This window comes from Microcebus murinus, chromosome 13 (assembly GCF_040939455.1).
Source record: "Microcebus murinus isolate Inina chromosome 13, M.murinus_Inina_mat1.0, whole genome shotgun sequence".
Taxonomy (NCBI): Eukaryota; Metazoa; Chordata; class Mammalia; order Primates; family Cheirogaleidae; genus Microcebus; species Microcebus murinus.
This window is the reverse complement of record NC_134116.1, coordinates 58,724,272-58,744,564: the sequence shown is the minus strand read 5'-3', so window position 1 is coordinate 58,744,564 and position 20,293 is coordinate 58,724,272. Positions and strand designations below refer to the sequence as shown.

Genomic DNA, 20,293 nt, shown 5'->3' with positions numbered 1-20,293 from the left:
AAATAGGTACAACTATTACATATCAATAAAAAAAAGTTTTTTAAAGAAGCAAAAAATAAATGCAAATGAAAGTAATAGTTTTTAAATAGTTTTATTATGACTATTTTTCAAAGGAAATTATTCATGTGCTTCTATGTTTTAACCTTATTAGTAACAGAATTACTTACAATGCTACCTCACCAGAATTTTAGACAAAGGGAAATAGTTGCCAGGCTTCTACAATTAAAATATAAATAAAGATGGTCTGTGAGACTGCAGGAGAAAAAAAATAATACACACACACACACACACACACATACACGCAAAGGGAGGGAGAACATAGTGCCATTTGAGTATATTAAAAGCAGCTATTTTGCCACTTAAAGATATTAAAAGTACCATCATTACCTTCTACCATTACCACTATTTCAGAAAACAAGGACATTTTAGCAAGAAAAAAGGAGGAACATAACCTCAGAAGAAAATGGTAGTTCTTTGTATCCCACAAAGAATAGGTCAGTCTCTAAAAACTGAAATTTACCTTTATGGGGAAATGTGAGAGTTATTTCTACCTTCCTCATTTCACTGCAAATCCCTAAAAACCATGTAAAAGCAGTCCTCTGAGCACAGGTTTAGAGAGTGCTTGTCTAGACCCTTCCGTCCTCTGTCCTCAGCCTACGGATGACCTGGGAACTTTTCTTTAAAAACTGACACTCATCCCAGAGCATCCCAAGCACCACACAGGAGAGCAGGGCCCGTGAGACCCTGTCGCAGAGCCATGCAAGGTCACCTACAATTACAGGAGGTGTTCATACAAGGGAGGGTCTTCCCCTTGATGCCGGGCATCAAGATTCACAGTAAACAGAACAGGAGGGCTTATCCTCAAATTTAATTCATCCTGAAATCTGTTTAAAAGAGAACTGAAAAATGTCAGTGTGAGCACAACTTCTTAACAAAAAGCAGCGTGCAGTGTATGGAGTTGACTTCTCACGCGCACTGTTTTGCTTTTGCTTTCGGATCTGGAAGCAGGGAGGAGAGAAAGGTAATGCTTTTTACCTTCTTCCTGGCACCAACATCCAGCTTGCCATTTGTCGGTACAATGTTGACAGCTGATTTTCACAATGGAAAAGCCTTCTGATTTATAATGAAACTCCAGCCAAACCATCCATTCCCAGACCTTTTAAAACGATCTTGTAAATTACAGCAGCGAGTCGGGGAGAGCAAGCTGGTTCCCTTCAAACAGCAGCAACAGCGAGGGGAAATAGCAAACATTTCAGGAAGAATCTGTGCTTCCTTCAATGGCAGTTAGGGGAAATATAGATTAAATACTTTTCATAACCAGCAACTATAATTATCAGGAACATCTGAGGCAGTGTGATTTCTGACACAGCTGTATGAGCCATTTTCATACTGCAAAGTCCACTGAGGCAAAAAAAGGAGATAATTTTATCCTTCCAATAACTACAATTGTATATTGGTAAATCAAGCATAAAATTGGTAGTTGAAGTGCTTCCAGGAGTCTTTGTTTTGAAATACCTTTATTCATCTATGTATTATCTCAGATTCTAGCTTTGCAAACTACTATCATCCCAGGAGATAAAGTGTTCTGTTTCCCATGTTACTATTACTGTCTTCAGAATGTGCTATTATTGTGAATGCTCATTGAGTGCTGTTAGAAATGGCAAGACCATCGCTCAGCCTGACAAAACAGTCATGTGGGTTAGATGGCATTATTTCACTGAGCCTCTGATTTGCCTCTGAATAATTTCCAATGTTTGTCTTTTCAATTCAGGCATCATATCAACGTTTCTTCATGTCCATCCTTTTGGAGCCAACATAGAATATCTATGGTCATACATGCAGCAGCTGGACTCCAAGGTAAATGCTTTGTCTCGAGTGAACGTTCATTACTGAAATTTAGCATGGTGATTGCCGGCTGCAGGTGGACCCTGTGTGGGCTGCCTTAGGATATAAGAGTGGAGAGAGGCTTATCAGCGCTTCTCCTTGGCAAAGACGTCCATTTCTGGCAAGTAGTTGTCTTCTTTTCGCTTGCTTTTGTCTTTGTAGAAAGAAAAGCAGTTATCTCAAATGACGATGACTTTCTGCAGATGCCAACTTAATTTGAAAAGCTTATGAGAGATTTAAAATTATAAGTCAGCCTGAAAGCTCCCAAAACAAGGGAGAAAGCAGGTGTATGTGGCTAAGGGGGCGGTATCCATAGACCATATTCTTACGGGATTCCCTGTTCCGGACTTCACACAATGGAGGCAAAATCACCTCTAATTATATAAAGATCTAATATGACTCTCAAGAAAACCGTGTGAATGGCTGGTTTTCAGCATTATTCTCCAACTGGACAAAAACAACTGCAGAGTTATTCCCAACCGGGCCCCTGAAGGGTCACCCCCAGAGTCAGACATCACTCATTTCTCTGGAGCTCAGTTTTTCTCATCTGCTAAGGAGCTGCACTCCTAGCCCATTGCAGTGTTTGTGTGCCGAAAGAGAAGGGACAGAAAGAGTTCAATTTATGTATCAGAATCAAGTGGACAATGAGAAGGGCCCTGTGGAAATAAAATGATGTCACCAACCAGTGCCGCCTGGGGAAGCCCAGGAAGGGCGGACACAGAAGCAGAACAAGAAGCCAGAGAGGTCACTGAACAGCCTGCTCAATTTCCTGCTAGAAGGGAAGTAGAAATAAGTAAGGAGCTCCTCCATGGGGCGTAGCAAAGTGCATGGACTTTGCGTGACCGGACCCACAGCCTGTAGTCCCGTGACCCTGAATCGACACTTATAAGTCACTCTCAATTGTCAGTGGCTAGTGGGGATGAAATTACTACATTGTGTTCTAATTTTGATTCAAGTGATCTTAGCAGTACACGATCCCAGAACTGCTTGACCTCTTAAAGGGATCTAATACTTCTTCCCTTTTGAGAGAAATCATCTGGAACAAAAGTATTTTTCAGTCCTACATTTCATGCCTTTTTATGATAGGGTGGAAGGAGATAGGAGAGCATAAAATTCTCGAAGTTCGGAATCATATATTATTTGCTCTGTGGCTTCCCTCACATGGAAATAGGAGGAAATAGAACATGCTCATGTTAAACTCAGAGGAAGAGAGAAGGAGGCACTGTACAGGGTTACTTTGTTGTCACAAAGCTCTGAAGGCCTTCTGCTGTTGTTTCTCCTCCCCTTCACCGGTATCATGTTTTCCATAGTGTCCCGGCCACCTTGGCCCGGAGGGTTAAATGAAAAGCTGGGCTTGCACCAAGGTGTTTGGCAGAGAATAAGCACTCAAGACATGATTCCTATTGCTGCTATTATCCTTCCCTTGTATGGCTGACATTTTTTCTTCCCCTTTCTGGAAGTCCCAAGTGAGAAGCGTTTATTGAGAAGCAGTGGTTGTTTTAGTACAAGCTGAAATGGCCAAAGAATCCACTTGTTATTTAGCTAAGAATTTCAGCACTCTGCTTCCTCTGCTCTGTCACTGCAGGCAGGTGATCTATGATGATCATAACTGATGTGTGTGTGTGTGTAAAATCATCTCCTAGGTGTGGCAGGAGGCACTGATAAATAATGAGTTGATTTATTTGATATTTTGGTGGGGCGGAAGTTCTGGTTCCATTCTTACCCTCTGGACGGAGCTCGGGTGAGATTTGTGTCTTTCCCTTGTGAGTTTCTGGGGAAAGAGACTCCACACGCCCTCTTCCTGGCCGTTAGATGATGGGCTTTTCTGGAAGGGCTTCAGTCAAGGGAATTCCATCGCATCACAGACTGGTACTTTTATTTTAGAATAAAATGATGAAGAAATTATTTCCCTCATAGAGGAAATACAGACACCTCCCCACCTCCTGACAGCCCTCTACTTCCTGAATGAAATGCCCTGTAAAGCTGTCGAGTTTTCTCCTCGTGCCTGGGGTAGAAAAACCTATCAAAAAGTGCTCTAAAACTGCCGGGTGCCAGGGATAGGACCACAGGTTCTTTCTCTCCCAGTGTGAAGCCGAGAGGATATTTAGACTTTTTAATCCAGAGAGCAAATTATTACCGGAGACTGGAATTCCGTATCCTCAGAGCTTGAAGCAGAAAACAAAATAATGAGAGGTTTGCCCTCTAAGTATCCACTGGAGCCTTGTCACCTGCCTCAGCTGCCATTGGTCTACTAAGCCTGGAGCCGCCAGGAGCCTGTCGATGCTGAGGTTCTCGGGTGGGGTGGCCTAGTCCACCTGCCTCTGGGTAATGGGGACGAACAGCCCCCTGTCCCCCCGAGTTCTGGCTGACGGTGCATCAAGACAGCGGGTTCTGTCCTGCCAGTACAACACAGGGTGCTTGCTCACACCAGTAGCTTTTTAAAAATTCCATGTACACCACCACCATTTCCTTAAGATTCAACAGCATCACCATTAGCACAATTGTTGTGAGGTAACATTTAGATTCTGCCCACCTTGGTGCTGATGAGAACAAGGAAAGCAGGCTCAACCCAGCCCTGTAATGGAGCTATTATTATGAGGATTTCCCCAAAGGCTATGGGTATAAGAATGATTAGGAATGGAAGGAAAGGCAGGAATTAATTTAAATTATTCTGAGCATGTAAATTGCACATGGCTCCCTAAAACCATGTAGCCTAATAATAGGCCATTTTCCAGTTAAATATTATTCCTGCTCTTCATAATAATATTTGCATATTTTCCTCTTCTGGGCCTTTTCTGAAGTACCCACTCTCATTCACGCAACTCTCTTGTGTCGTGTGACCAAGTCAGAAAGACTCATTCAGAGGAAGACAGGGAAGGGCCAGGGCCAGGGCTTCCTGAACCTTTGCTGAGGCCAAAACCATTCCCTGAGCACAGGCAGGTAAGCTCCTCAGAGAAGGCTGTGCTACCTCAAAAATGGTTTCTGATCCATTGGATTGTTCTATTGAACCATACAGTCTCCTGGGTGAGCCCCAGAGCCCATCGGGCCCACTGTCTTGCTGATCCTGAGCACTTATTTGAGACGAGCAGAGCAGATGAGCACTCCCTGTCCCACAGGTGAGAGGAGGGTTCCTCCGCCCTTCCCCCAGTTCATGTGTTCCTTAGGAGACCAGGGCTCAGTTCTCCAGGCGTGTCCGGTTGCCCCTTCTCCACACCTGCAACTACTTCCCCAGGCCCACAGAATGGAAGATTTTGTTCTGAAAATCAGTCTGGGTATAATGGGGCCACCAAGGCTGGAAGATATAGAAAAATCTATTTGGCACAAAACCAGCTGTTTGGTGCCCAGCTTCGGAGTTCATGGGCACATGTGCATTTCCCACCAGAGGGGAATATCATTTACATTTCTGTGCTAAGTACATACCTCTGGAAACACAAAATCTTGCCAGTTCAAAGGAAATTCAAATCCTGCCTTCATCGGACAGCACTCTATCCCAGACTATAGCTGGAGGATAGGGTTTGTGAAATGCTCGCAGTAGTGTGTGTGAGATTGTCCACCTGAATAATCTTTAATAGTAAGTACATTCCGGTGTTCTCCTTAAGAGCCACCTGTCACAGTATGCGACGAGCGATTGCTTAGATATTACAGCCCTTCTGGAAAGCGTACGACAGTGGAGGTAGCAGTACTTTCCACCTGACCACGTAAAGAACACAAAGGAAGTTGCTCACCCACAGCAAAAGAAGTTGATAAGTCACCAGGGGCCCCGTGAATGCTGGGGTGAGCCACTGCTTTGCAGGCAGCCAGCACTATCCTAGGGACCAGAGGACGGAGGACAGGACAGGCATGAAGGAAATCTAAGATAGAACCTACTCTCCAAAGCTTGTAGTTTAGTTGAGAAAATGGTAGGATATTTTCAAAATAACTTGAGAATCAGATGGAAACGAATAAAGTGCTCAATTGAGCGGGGCAGATATTTAGTGAAATAGGAGTTAGAGAAGGGCGACTCTGTGAGAAAGCCATGGTCAACAGTGACGTATCCTTGAGTCCCTTCTAGCGCCTTCCTCCCCTCCCTCCCTCTTTTCCCTTCCAGATTTCTTTCTCCTTTTAATTCTTTCCTGCTAGTTTTCTTCATTCCTTTTCTTTTTCTCTTCCCTCCTTTCCTTCTTCTTCTAGTTTCTTCCTTCCTTCTCTCCTTCTAACTTCCCACTTCTGTTTGTCTTCTTTCCTCCTCTTTCCTTCTAACTCCCTTCCCTCCCCATTCCCCTCCTGTCTTGCCCCATCTGCATTCAGTATCTCATATGGATCTTTACTACAAGGTGTCTGTGTGTGCTGACACCACGCTCTGCCCAGGGATGTGAAGAATGAACAAGATTTAGATTTGCTATGAAAGCTAAGAATCAGTTTATGCCCTGGCCGGAAGTCTGGTTTTGCAACTGGCTTCCCTGACCCTCAACCCTGACGCCACCTCTGCTGGTGTCTCTTCAGTGCCCCAAGCAGGGGACCCTCTTAACGAGGCTTCCCTTGCCTCATGTGGGATATGGAGCCAGCCATCCTGATGATAAAATTGATTTACATCTGCATGTGTCAATCTGTACATGTGCTTAGGGGCCTGGCAAGGAGGCAGTGGGCTTGGGCTAGAGTCAGCAAATCAGAAAATAAATCAAGTGGATTTTATAAATGACCTCTGCAGTGTTAACACCACACAAGCCCCTTGGAGCCTTCTTTCCTTCTCATCTTTTCTCTCTTCTTTTTTTTTTTTTTTTAAATAATTATTGCAAATAATCCTTCCTAAAAGAATAGGTATTAGAAAGTTTAAAACAAAACAGGGGCAGACGAATCCACTGGCAATATCAAAGATTAAGGATATACAGGCCAACAATTGCTTGGAACAAAAGCCCACTGGGTAAGAGGGTAATAAAAACAGGAAGGGGAATTTGCATGAGATGAGCAAATGGGTAAATTTCACTCAGAGCTGGGCCAATGAGGTCCGAGGGGTTGGTTTTATGGGGCGACCTGTGCCTCTTCGAGTTCTTAAGATGAAGAAAGCACCAGCGAAAAGGTAAAGGATATTGTGAAGGCAAAAGTATAAGAGCTGACGAGTTGCAAGGAAGAGAAGAAAACAGAATTAAAGTAGATGAAGATATTTGTGAAGTAGAAATTCTTTGGCCATAGGGTGAAAAAGAAGGATAAATTGATTTTTCTCTTGAATTTTTCTTAAAAATCCCCAAAGGTAAAAATGTCATAAAGGTTATTTTGCAGGGAGGGGGGAAAGTTTCAAAATCATCAAACTGACCTGAAAGCAATTTCTCTTTGATCTTCCTTCCGGCATGAGATATAAATATCTTAAAGGAAATTTTCTAGAATTTAGCTGAGAGCCTTATTAAATGGATATTTTAGATAGGATTTTATTTGAAGTTGTTCCATAATCATAACACATCTCTGTGCACGTCATTTACATACTTCTGGCAGAATCGGGCTGTTACCCACACGTCCAACAGAAACGTAGAGCTGACTACATTTAGGGCAATTAATTTCCATTATACTAATTGCTGGCCTTGTCAGAATCTGAAGTATGGCTAATTGTCGATCTATACAACATAGGAGAATTTCAAATCCCAGTTTCACATTTTCTTAGTTGTGTGACCTTGGGCAACTTATTTAACATCTCTGTGCCTGAGTTTCACCATCTGTAAAATGGGTTTTTATGAGTTATCGTGTTATTAAATGACTCAGTATATGAAAAGCATTCAGAATAGCATGTGGCACACAGCCAGTACTACTTAGGTGTTGGTTGCCGTGTGCTTTGTGCTTTAAAGTGCACAAAAGACCTATCATATTCTCTCACTTTGAGATCTTTGCCACACCCAGCGGACAGATTAAGCTTGAATGGCTCGCCCTAAGTCCAGGCTGGCCAGTGCATGGAGGGGCCAGCGCTCAACCAAGTCCTCAGAGCACGTGGTGAGTTTCTCTCCGATTCCCTTGTCTCGCAAATGAGAAAATAGAATAGCCAAAAAAGTTAAGTGACAGGATACTTAACTGGTTAATCAACTGGAAGATGGTTAATGGTCATTCCATGACTAGGATACAAATCTTTTGCGTCTACATTTCTTTCTCCCAGCAGTGAGGGTGCGTTCGCATGTCTGATGAGCTTTCTGATGGGATGGTGCAGGCCAGGCGCTTACTCTTTCCTGCTGCATGGTGAGGACTTTAAGTGACAGCTCCCCCTCTCCTGCTGCAGCCCTTCTCCTGCCTCCTTTATGGCTTAAAGACCTAAAGACACCGTGGAAAATAAGACGTTGCTGCATCTCAGGACACGACGTGCTCGCCGTAGTGGCGAGTGGCTCACTGGGCGGGTGCCCGAGCATCAGTGTCTGACGGGGTCTGGGCCAGCGGAGTTGGGAATTGTCAGTCTGTTGCTGTTGCTATCGCTCTAATGGTATTCTTCCCTGAAGAGCCTGCCCTCTGTACACAGACCCTGCCCCATGGCGCCCACCCAAGGGGATTATTTCTGGTCCTCAGTCCCCAGCCCCCGCTGTGGCGGTGGGCACGGGTGGTGAAGAGCAAGGCACCCAGCCACCACCTGGACCAGAGCACGGCTGCACCAGTACTGCCTACGTTACCTGGTCTCTCCGGGTCTCAGTTTTCTCATTGGTAAATTGTTCCTGTCCTATGAGAGTGTGGTGAGGATTAAATAGTGTTTTCAGAAGATTCTGGTAAAGAAGTTTATTGGTGACTGTGAGTTGTTACACTTTTTAACCAGCGGGCAGGGCTGCTGTCCGACCCCAGCCACGTGGACATTATCTTCAGATCAGATATGCATTTCACCCTCGAGAAGTCAGCTTTTTCTCTCCTTCCTAACTGATAGCACAAGGCTTCTTCCTCACGTCTCCTCTTCTTCCTCACGTCTCCTCTTCTTCCTCACGTCTTGTTACACTGGAAACAAGGCTCTGGTGGGCTGGCCGCGACCTCAGCCTGTCAGCGTCACTGTGGCCTCTGCTCGACCCAGGGGAGGACAGCTCCTCCCCGGGGTGGCGACTGGAGGCTGCAGCCCACTGCAGGTTACCTGCAGAGAAAGAAGGGTGCTTGCTGAGAAGATACTGGCCTCATAAAGCCTAAGGAAAACTGCCTCCTGGCCCAACTAACAGCTGGGTCTGGTCGCACTTGTCTCCTTTGGCTACAAGCACAGGCCCTGACCCACCTGCCACACAGGCTTGAGAATAGTGCCATTTCCATCAGTGTTGCCTGTGTGTGTGTATATGGAGACAGAGAGAGATTACCTGTGCCAGGCACTGTGTCACATTTTATAGATAATCCTCACAATTACACGGCCAGACGTGTTATTGCTATGAAACACCTGAAGAAACTGAGAACTACAAATATTAAGTAATCCACCCAAGGTCACACAGCTTGAGGCCCAGCTCAGAGTGAAATCCAGGCCTGTCTGACTGAAGTCCCTGTTCCTAACCCCCCATGCCTAATCCTAAGAATTACCAGGGGTGGTTGTTACAAACAGATTATCTGGGCCACCCTCCCAACCAGCTGATTCAGAGTCCATAGAGGAGAAGCTAGGGAACCTGTGCTGTTAACAAGTGCCTGAGGTGACTGATATTTAGAAAGGTGACCTTATCACAGCCCTGGCTGTCCACCCCCAGTTGCTGACAACCGTGGGAACTGCATGAAGCATCCCGTGCCCGGGCCCTGCCCACGTGCCCTGGCTGCTCTCCAGGTTCTGTGTTTGATAAAACACTCAGTTTTCTCAGCTGTAAGGTGGAGAAACATCACAACATCTGCCCCACACAGCTCGCAGGAGTGCCGTGAGAACGAAATGAGAGCCACGCTGTGGTGCAGGTGCTGTGGACAGTGCTAGTTGAAAGAAAATACAATTCTCAAAACCACTATGAACCTTCTAATAATCTGTATAATGGGCTTTTGCATTGACCTTGGAATTGAATAATCCTTCTAACATGGTCTTGTGGGGAAATACATTCAGATTTCAAAATAATTCACACAAAAATTTTGGGATATGATTTATTTCAACTTTCAGGACTGCCTCTATTTAACTAAAGTTTTGTATTATTGGCCCAGGAATATTGACTACATCATATGAAATCATTTCCACGTGAATGGTATATGAACAGTTGATTTGACTTCTTCGTCTATGTGATGTCTCTTTTAAATGAATCTTAATAACGTTAAATGGAAAATGCAGACTCTAAAATGCTATCTCTACAGCGATTATACCATGAAAAATTATAGTAGCTATGATTCATTGATCATTTATTTCAATGTGCCCAAATCTGTGCTAAGCCAGTAGTTTTTATACCATCCTCTATAAATGTTATTCTCATTTGCTGAGGCTTAGAGAGACTATCTTTGTAAGGGTCATTTAGCCTATAAAAATAGTAGATACAGGATTCTAACAGAATATCATACCTCAAATTCCAGGGATATTCAAACAGAATATTAGACTCCAAATTGTCCACCTTGCTATATAAGAGCCACATACACACACATGGGTTAGGAAGCAAACACAGAAATACAAGAGCAATGATTATGTTAGAGCAGAAGGATTACAGTAGATTTGTTCTTTATTTAAAATAAAATAAATTATTGATGTAAAAATTCATGTAACAAAGAAAAATTGGGAGAAGAAAAAAGTTGCATTAAAAAATTTATCTGTCAAGCTCAATGCAAAACTTGAAAAAAAAAATCTACCTGGATTTTATGACTGAATGTTGAGACTTTTCTTGACGTAGGTTTTTGAGGTTTAGTTTCTATTCCTAAACCTTCATGGTCTCTGGTCTCTGTGAAAGTTAAAGGAAGAGAAAGAAGTTTGGGTACAAAATAAAAAAAAAAAAATCCACCGAATGCCCTCTGCTCCTCATCTCCTCATCTCCTCATCTCCTCAATGCGAAAATGGCTGCCCTTCATAGATGAGAACGAAGGTACCAGTAGCTTTCCAGGAGTGGTGATGAATTTGCTCTGAGCTCTCTTAAATTCCCTCTCCTTCTCCTTTTATATCAGGGAGGCTTGCTCAGCCTTTAAGGTAGCCATCATATGAAGGGTGAATCTGGATCTTTCCACCCATTCTTCCCATGCCCCATCCCGCCAGCTGAAAATCACATTCCCCGCTTCACGCATCTTCCTTCTATAAGGACGTCACCTAACAGCCAACTAGAAAACTAATTGTTGTTTGTTTCACTGGGAAAGCAAGTTTCTCCCCACCCAACTGCCTCCTTAAAAATGAGTTCCTTTCCCAAAAGTGACTTTTCTTCCTTTCTAACAGATATCTGCAAATGAAATCGAGATGCTTTTGATGAGGCTGCCACGCATGTTCAAACAGGAATTCACGGGTGTGGGAGCAACGCTGGAAAAAAGATGGAAGTTGTGTGCCTTTGAAGGAATTAAAACTACCTAACTGTGAAGAGCAAAAAACTCTCTGGAAATGAAAGCATCTGAACGTGGCCAGGGCTGTGCGGCGGCGAGAGCAGGAGGTTCGGGGTTGGTCCGGCGCGAGACCTTCGTGGAGCCATCAAAGCCTGACTTTAGTTATATCTGTGGTGTTCTCTTGTGAGTGGAAATGTAATTGTGTGCCAGTTCCTTAAAATAAACAAAGCTTCATACTGTGACAGATCCGTTTCCTATGAAAACCAAACAATGATCCCACAGTCATAATGATGACAAAATCTTAAAATATGCTACATTCGAGAATAGCTCACCAAGCAAATATTTAAAGTTAATGATGGTGTAGCAATGATCGTTGCTAGGCTACAGAGTTGTATATGTAATGTATAGCTGAATCATTAAATGACATGTTCCTGAAAGTCTATCTTTCTGTTTTAGTAAAAAAAAAAACAAAAAACAAATTTTACAGTGAAGAAAAATCATACCAAAAGAAAACTTGAATATGTGTCTGAACAGTTATTGTATTTTGTAAATTAAGTTATATGCTGTTCCAGGGACTTTTGCCTTATTGAAGAGGCAGAAAATATGATTGGACACATTGAGAATGCTTTATCAAGAATATTATTTTTCTAACGTAACAATTCTCCATCATATGTTCTTTTAACATGGACTGCATAACAATTTTCATAAGGTGTAAATAAAGGGAAAACTAGTGCTACTGTCTTGTACTTGGTATGTAACATTCAGGTTTAATGCATCAAAGTAAACATTCAGTAAATATTCCTGTTACAAATTTTATAGCAAAGATATTAATTTTTTTCAATAAATATGACTTCTACCATATTGGTTTCTGCAAATTATTCTTTGATATATTTTAATTCCTCCTTAAGAAATCTTTTCCTCCTTATTTGGCCGCATTTCATATCCTACCATTTCTAAATGATTACATACAAGTGACATTAAGAAACAAAACATTATTTCAAATAGAAATATATAAAAATTATGGAGTGAAAATTACCAAGAAAGGAGATTATACAGCATTAGAGTAACTTTTTAAAAAATACTAAGACATAACTCCCACATATAATCAACATTAATTTTACCTTTGTGTCCCGAGGGGCAGATATAAAGTTGTCAGTTAATTATCTTATTAATTCCTGGATTTATTTATTTGTATGTTTATTGGAAAACAAATTAGAAAAGAAATTAAGAAGTCCACACTTGGACCAGTCATTCAGATAAAATTTGGGCTTCCCCTCTTTCTTTTAATACCATAAGTAGGATGTAACTTAAAATTCTCTCTCCTTCCTGCTCTCTTACAAAAGGTTCACAAAAAAGGCAAGCTTTCTTAATTTTAATTGAAACATTTTGGGAGAAGAGAGCTAAACAGTGAATATTCTCTGAAATTATGAAAAGATTCATAATTTCATATTCATTATTGTCCTCATAATTCATAATTCATTATTGTCCTCAGGTGTTTTTTATTGAGCTCTCATTAAATTACTATGCTTAGTCATACCTGTTGTAAATATCTACACGTGCGTTGTGTTCAGGCTCAGCGCTAACACTGTGAACAGAGAGGTGAATAAGGAAAGATGCTCAGAGTTCAGTGCGAAAAAGACATTTTCCCAGAAGTTTCTATGTGACATGATCCAGGTAACAAGAAAGATAGGACAAGAGTGCTGTGGCATTCAAGCTAAATGCCAGCATCACAGTAAACACTCAAGGCCTCCCCTTAGCACCTGTCCATGCCCACCGCCACCATCAACCTCGATGGATTTATCTCCAAGTCACAAGACACAAATAAGGATATGGCAGTTGGAAAGGAGAAGACATCGTTTACAGATAATGCTGTTGTAAAACAGAAAACCCAAATGGTTCACCTGAAAAATGACGAGAAAAAAAGAATTCAGGAAAGTGGCCGGTTATAAAGGCATGAAACCTACTAGGGACACAAGGGAAGGTACCACAGCCTATGCTGTTTCTAATTGAAATCACGGTGGATATTTTCAAACATGCATCAGTCCTTTCAAGTATTACCAGGAGTCACTTTAGCAGAAAGATACACTGCACAGGATGAAACCCTAACTCAGAGCTCTGTGCTCACACAAGGCTGTTGTGTGATTGGAAAGAGGAAATGGAAGCCTTATATTAGATCTGACAAGAAGAAATCATTTCCTAAACACATCATTCTAAGCCCTAAATGGAAACCCAGAGGAATAAAATGGTTAGTTCAGCTTCCAAAAATATTGCAGTAATTACTGAAGATAAGCTTCTGCACTAGAAGAATCTATTTGGGCTGTAATATTTTTATTTATTTTTGCAATGAATTATGTTACTTGCCTAGAAATATATTAATTATATATTTTAACTTCAATTATGTAAATAACTTATTTTTGGAGAAGAAAAAAACCTCAATTATTCCACAGGTTCTCAGGTGCAGACGGGACCTTAGAGATGCCCTGGGGGAGGAACTAACATTGGCACCTAAGAAAGCGGTCTGGAGTCACCCCGTCCTCTTTGACCTCCTGATAACCCTGTATGAAGATACTACTATTGTCCCCATTTGTCACACAAGGAAAATGAGGCTCAGATGTCTTAAGTAATTTAGCCAACTTTGCAGTTAGTAAATTCTGCCTGCAGGATTTGAACCCAAGGCTAACTGACTCAAAAAATATTCTCTTCACTGGTCCTGCCTCCAGTTCAGTCTATTCCCACCCCACCTGTGAGCCCGATGCCCATCCAGTGCCTTTGGATCACTGTTTTATTCTCCTTTGTTCTCCACCATCCTTTGTACATAGATGGAGGCATGAAGACTCTTCAAACCTTTCTCTCTTAAATCTACCCGGGAACACGTCACGGTTCTCGGTTCCAAGAATAGGCAGAGCAGTGAAATTTGCAGATCCTCGTGACCCGGCTCCAAAGGGCCTTTCTGACTTGCTTTTTCACTAATTGAAATAGGACTGATATTTTTTGCCTTCCTGCTTTGGCTCATCTTTCTTCTTCACATCTAGTTACCACAGTTCCACGCAGCTGTAAGCGGGAAAGCGCAGAGACCTCCACCCTCCGTGGAGCGTCTCTTCTTGGCCAGCAGAGGTCGCTCCTCCCGCCTCTGCTCTGCCATCCCATGTGGACTGTCTCCGAAGGCACCACCATTTGTGCTTGCCTCATTCCCCTATTAGATTACAAGCTCTTTGAGGGACCTGAACACATCTCATTTACTTTGAATTATTTCTCAAAGTGGTTTTGCTTAGAAAGATTTGGAAAGTAAGACAGAGAAGGAACCCAGATGTTTTCCTGCCTCCGGGAACCAATTTGCTTATAAATACACAATGGGAAAATATTACAAAATATTTGAAAATCTTGCAAATATCTTAGATCCAAAATTCCAAGGCAAAAAAATGTGAATGATAATGCATCACGTATTATTGAAATACAAAATAAGCAACCCAATTCCTATTCAACTTCAAACCCAGATCAATAATCGACCCTTGTATGAAGGCCCTGATTCTCTCAAGAACTCCTCCCCCAGGTTCCCACTACTGTTCGTTGTATTTCGATTGCAGCCCTTTAACTGTTTTTAAGTCATTTGTGAATGTGGCCGTCTCTCCCAGTCCTACTGGCAGGAGACGTCCCTTACTCATCCCCCTGGTTCCTGAGAGTCTGACATGACATGTCATTACTTTTAAATATTTATCAAATGAGCAAACCAAATGTATGAAAGAAGAGCCCACACACGAACTCTTCTGAACTTGCTGAATCAGAAAATATTCAGACATTATGTCCAGTAATAGAGGCTAGAACTTTTTGACCTTCACTTGTAATATCCTGGCAGAACTCTTAACTTCTTTTTTCTAAATATTATTTTTTTTCTAATGGTAAAATATATGCAACATAATACTTATCATTTTAATAATTCATATGTGTACAATTTAGTGATATGAAATATATTCACAACGTCATATAACCAATCACCACCATCTGTACCTACAATTTTTTTGTCATCCCCAACAGAGACTCTGTACCCATTAAACAATAACTCCCTGTCCTCCTGCCCTTGTAGCCCCTGGTAACTTCTATTCTACTTTGCATCATCATGTATATCCTATTCTAGGTATCTCAGATAAGTGAAATCATACAGCATTTGTCCTTCTGTCTCTGGCTTCTCTTATTTAGCATAATTCCTTTAAGATCCATCCATACTGTAATGTGTATCAGAACCTCATCCTTTTTTAAGGCTGAATATTATTCCATCGTATGAGAACTCTTCTTGCTGGCTTAGGTATTATTTACCTATTGCAGCAAGTAAGTCTTTGATCTGCGTTTGAAAATACTCAAATGCCACAACAAAAACATGTGAACGTTGCAGAGAAGCTTGTTTCTATCTCAATAAACTTCTCATCTTATATTGAGGGTGGAAAAAATGAAATGAGAAAAGTGGAAAGAGTTGGTAGTAATTGTTTAGAAAATAAGAGTGATTAAACAGATGTCTGTGTAACACAATATGATATGCAACAAGTTGTTTTTTTCTGGATAAGGGTTAGGGATTTTTACTTAGAGACTGGTTTTGTTTTGGGGGGGTTGTATCCCTTTTCTAAAAGTAACTGCTATATTTATTTATTGGACTCAGCAAAAGGTGGTTTATCTGCAAAACATATGAACTCTTTTACCATAATACTCACAATTTCTTCCTATAAACTGACGAAATAAAAAGACATCGGATCCCTAAAATCTTACGGCTTGGCTTATTTTACATCAAAATGGTAAAAGGTTCACATGTATATTCAATCAGTCTGTCATTAGTAGCTGAATAAGCTATACTTTTATGTGTATAAAAGTATATACACAAAACATGAACATTTTAAACAAGTTATAGTGATCGTATTTATAAGAGACAACTAAAAATGTTGGCTCTAATTCCACCACCTCCAATTTTCTCTTCTGCTTTCAAGGGTATTTTTTTTCATTCCTGGGCTTCAAGTATTTGCAAATTTCTCATACTGTGTAGGAGAATGTGCAGGCTTCAGCGGAATCCAGTCCCAGCCCCAGCACTGGCTGACCTTGTGTCTCTGACGTGTCCCTTGGCCACACTGAGGTGCTAGTCCCAGATTTGTACTGTGTGAATGTTAATGCCCATTTCATAGGGCTGTTGTGATGACTGTATAAGACAGCACGTGTAAAGCAGCAGAGCTAGGCAGACTGAGAGGTACTTTTTTTTGGCAAAAATAGTACTTTAGCTACATCATCTCAGCAAAGTAGGCAAGCCCTTCCCCTGTTCTCAGCCTATTCCTATCCTGACCATTGATGAAAGTCAATCATATGTTTCTAAATATAAAGATAAGTATGAAACATGCATAATCCTCAGAAATAGTTCATTAAACATGTTCAAGTGTAAGACTGACATTAGCAAGATAATCCTAATTCTTCAACTTGCCAAGACTCTCACAGCTCCTATAGGCAAATAAGCAGTCATGATCATGGTTCCCTCATCAGGAAGAGAATGCAGAGCCTGAATTCTTTATTTCAGTTCCTTCTTTACGTAGTTGGTATATTTCCAATAAACAGTAATTAGGGTCAAATACATTCAACTGTGAAGAAACCATGGCTCTGGGCTACTGCCATTTTGAATGATGGTCAACTAGGTATATTGTATGCAAAGATTAAACAAAGTATTAATTATGGGGTTTTTCTAACCAAGCAGAGACATTGTCAGGAAAAATTATAGTTGTAGCTAGAGCATGCAATAGTATTATTTTAGTGAACATACACATCTATTATAGTTGCTGAGAGTACCAAAGTAAAGGACTCCAGTAAATCTAGTAATTACAGACGGGTTGTGTTAATAAAATTTGCTGTTGTGGTCCAAAATTTTAACTGTTGCCTGCTCTTAGAACTATAAAACACCCAAACAATGAAGCTCAGATGTTTGCACTGCACATTTCACCTTTGATGTAATGCACATTTATCAGTACAGGGCAACTTACTTCATGGGAAAAACAGATTCATAAAAATAAATTGCAGACATTTTTACAGCAGAAAATGGTACTTTACAACACAAAGCACAAAAGTGGTTAATGTACAATAGAAAGTGTATTGCTTGTAATGAAATGCATTTTTTTGTCTAGCAAATATATTTAGTGTGTGTTGAAAATTGTAATATCTTCCTCTGCACAAAGAAATTTCTATTATAAAGCTCATTTGCTTTTGCAGGGAGTGAAACCTTCTTTCTTGTTTATCAAAGTAGTCTATCTTCATATCAGCCCACAACACTGTCAAGTTCACTTAAAAAGAGCTATGTGTACATAAGAATAGGACTAAATCAGAAACCAGAATATTCTATTTCATCTGCTTTTCGTATCTGAACAAGTGCTATGTAATCCATTACATCTGGTAGCAATCTCATTTTGGAAAGCATTCTTCTTTTCAGAAGAAAAAGCTAAAAATTGGTCAATTTGAGGTTCTCATCAATAAATAAATCTTTTGCCTTTGAATATGTTTATGTATAAGTGAGGCGTTTTTTCTCTAGTTTTTTTTTTTATTTTTTTAGATAGAATGCGAAGTATGGGCAAGAAAGTCAAACACTGTCTTCAGGTAGAGATAATGTGTGGAAACCACTGTGGGTCATTTATTAAACAGACGTCGTTACATCAAATCAACATAGCATGCGACATTTTTGTGACTTACAATCACAGTAAATAAAGTTTCAAATATGCAGGGCTACAGATTCTTAGTGAGAATAACTGTCACTTTTTAAGGCTGAGCAGCAACAGGGTAGGATTTTGCTATCTGTTCCTTGAGCAGATAAAGGAAACTTTGGTTCCATGTTTGTTAAAGAAAATACTCTGTGGGACAGGCCTGGTATGCCATCAGACTGGGACTCACAGGGGACAGACAGTGAAATCCAGGCCATGACAGTCTACAGTGAGGTATTGTGAATTGCAGCTCTGCTACTGGGAACTGGTTAACAAAGCATACAGCCTTTTGGTCTGGACGGGGTAGATCACCTGGCTGTAGAGGCAATAAAATAAGGTGTTCAAGAACATTCTTCTTGGGGGGGGGGGTGCATTTTTTGAAACCTTAAAATTTGTACCCCCATAATATGCCGAAATAAAAAAAAAAAAAAAGAACATTCTTCTGAAATCATCCCAATTGAGTGGTCATGGGCATGTGATTTCATCTCTTTGTGACTTAATCCCGAAATGGGATAATACATTTATCTCACAGAGCCACTCTGTAATTTTATCCATTGACTGGGTCTAACTAGGTCATCTAAGATTATAGACTTCTTCAAGCACAAGTTCTCCATCTCATGGCCTCACAGTCCCATGCCAACTGAAAAGTATCCCCCCGGGAGGTCCCCACTAACACATCAAGTGGAATGGGCTTCCTGATTCCTCCCGGGAACAACAAACGCTCGCACACAACGTAACAGGAAATCTCCCACCAGTCCCAAGAACTTTGAGGACTGTGTGGAGTGAGAGTTAGGACTTCCAGAGAACCCCAGGTTCCTAACACTTCACTGGGAGGGTTTATGGACTCATGAAATCAGTGAACAACAAGGCAAATTCCCAACTCAAACCAGGCCTCTTGGAAGAGAGTCTTGGCAAAGACAAACCTGAAATACTTTCTCAAATATAAAATATTTCAGAGGAAAAAGAACAGTGTCCCACTCTTGAAACAGAGAAGGGGTTAGCTATCCCTTGTGCTCTATCTACAATCAGGATGAGGAATCTATCTTGTGCTTCTCTGTTTCGTATTACTTTATGGAAAGGCAACCTGCATGTTTTACCCCATATTTCCCCAGCATCCAGACTTATGGAAGGATGTAGGAAGAAAAGGGGTAAAGAAATGCCACTAATGCCATTTGCAATTTCTGGAAGCTGGAAGTATAGGAAAGGATACAGGAGCCTCTAGCTCTTGTTTTGTTCTTATAAGCCTTTTGATTCCAATCTTATTTCCTTCTTTTCCTGAGAGTACTCATCTAAATGGCTCATTGATTTCTCAGATCAAGTGTTGTTGTATTTTTTTAACAAACTGGGGAGGAATATCCACTACATGCCATATACCTTCACTAATACACGCATTGCACAGATATATGCATATCCACACGTACCCACGCTAATAAAAATTAGTAACTCGTGTGCACACACTCATGCACATACAACATGCAATGCAAACGTACACGTTTGTAGCCACATTTACACACATTCACAGCTTCATTGCTACTCACCCACCCCTGCTTTTGCCGGTCATTGTTGTCCCCTCAGCTTCTTCCCTCTCCTCCTCTGTTTCTTTCTGCTTTTCACTTTTCCCAGGAAGATAATTAACTTAGGACAAGTAAGAAAAAGTGGCACTCAACCCTATAGATAATGGACATATGGAATTTACTTTGAAACAGTGATGCTGGCAGGAAATGGCATAGGATTGAAAATATTCCAAACAAATTCATGAAGAGTCAGAAAAGGCAAAGAAAACCAAGAGGGCTAACTATGAGGACAGCAGAGAGCCAGGCTCCAGGGAGCAAGGTTCTAACGCAGGAATTCTTATTTCCAGAGAAATATTTTCTACAGTATATGGAGGTTATTAATAGCCCCACTTAATGGCCTATCTACACCCACACCTCTTGCTCTATAACGTCTTTTCCCACTCCAACTCTGAATTTGGTCATTTACCCTGCTTTGCCCAGTGAGACGCCAGTGAGCAAAACCCCTGTGTGTGTCTGTCTGCTCGCCCTCTTGCGTGATTAGTTGCACTCCTGCACGCCCAGCCAGAGATGAGAACACTACGCTGGCCCAAAGGAGGATGAATGATAAGTGCAGCTGAGCCGAGTGGCCCCAGCTGGCGCTGTCAGGATCAGCTGATGCCAATTGATCTCTTAAGAACATGTCAGAGAGAAAGCAAGTCAGCCACAATGGTTGATGTGCAGACTTGTGAGCTAAATAAATGGCTGTTTAGCCACTGGATTTGGGGGTGACTTGTTACTGAACATAATTTTGTGACAAAAGGT

The 20,293-nt window shown here is 41.3% G+C and overlaps 1 protein-coding gene across 7 annotated transcripts in view; it reads left to right on the top strand.

Moving 5' to 3' along the window:
• The window catches only part of ENOX1 (ecto-NOX disulfide-thiol exchanger 1), a 511,925-nt gene extending 499,796 nt beyond the window's left edge, over nucleotides 1-12,129 (top strand). For all 7 annotated transcript variants that reach the window (XM_076009424.1, XM_076009420.1, XM_076009423.1 and 4 more), the window contains 2 exons: nucleotides 1,772-1,857; nucleotides 11,168-12,129. In XM_076009424.1, coding sequence (XP_075865539.1) covers nucleotides 1,772-1,857; nucleotides 11,168-11,299 — 218 coding nt within the window. In that variant the 3' untranslated portion in view covers nucleotides 11,300-12,129. The remainder of the gene's footprint in view (nucleotides 1-1,771; nucleotides 1,858-11,167) is intronic.
• The last annotated feature ends 8,164 nt before the right edge of the window (nucleotides 12,130-20,293 follow it).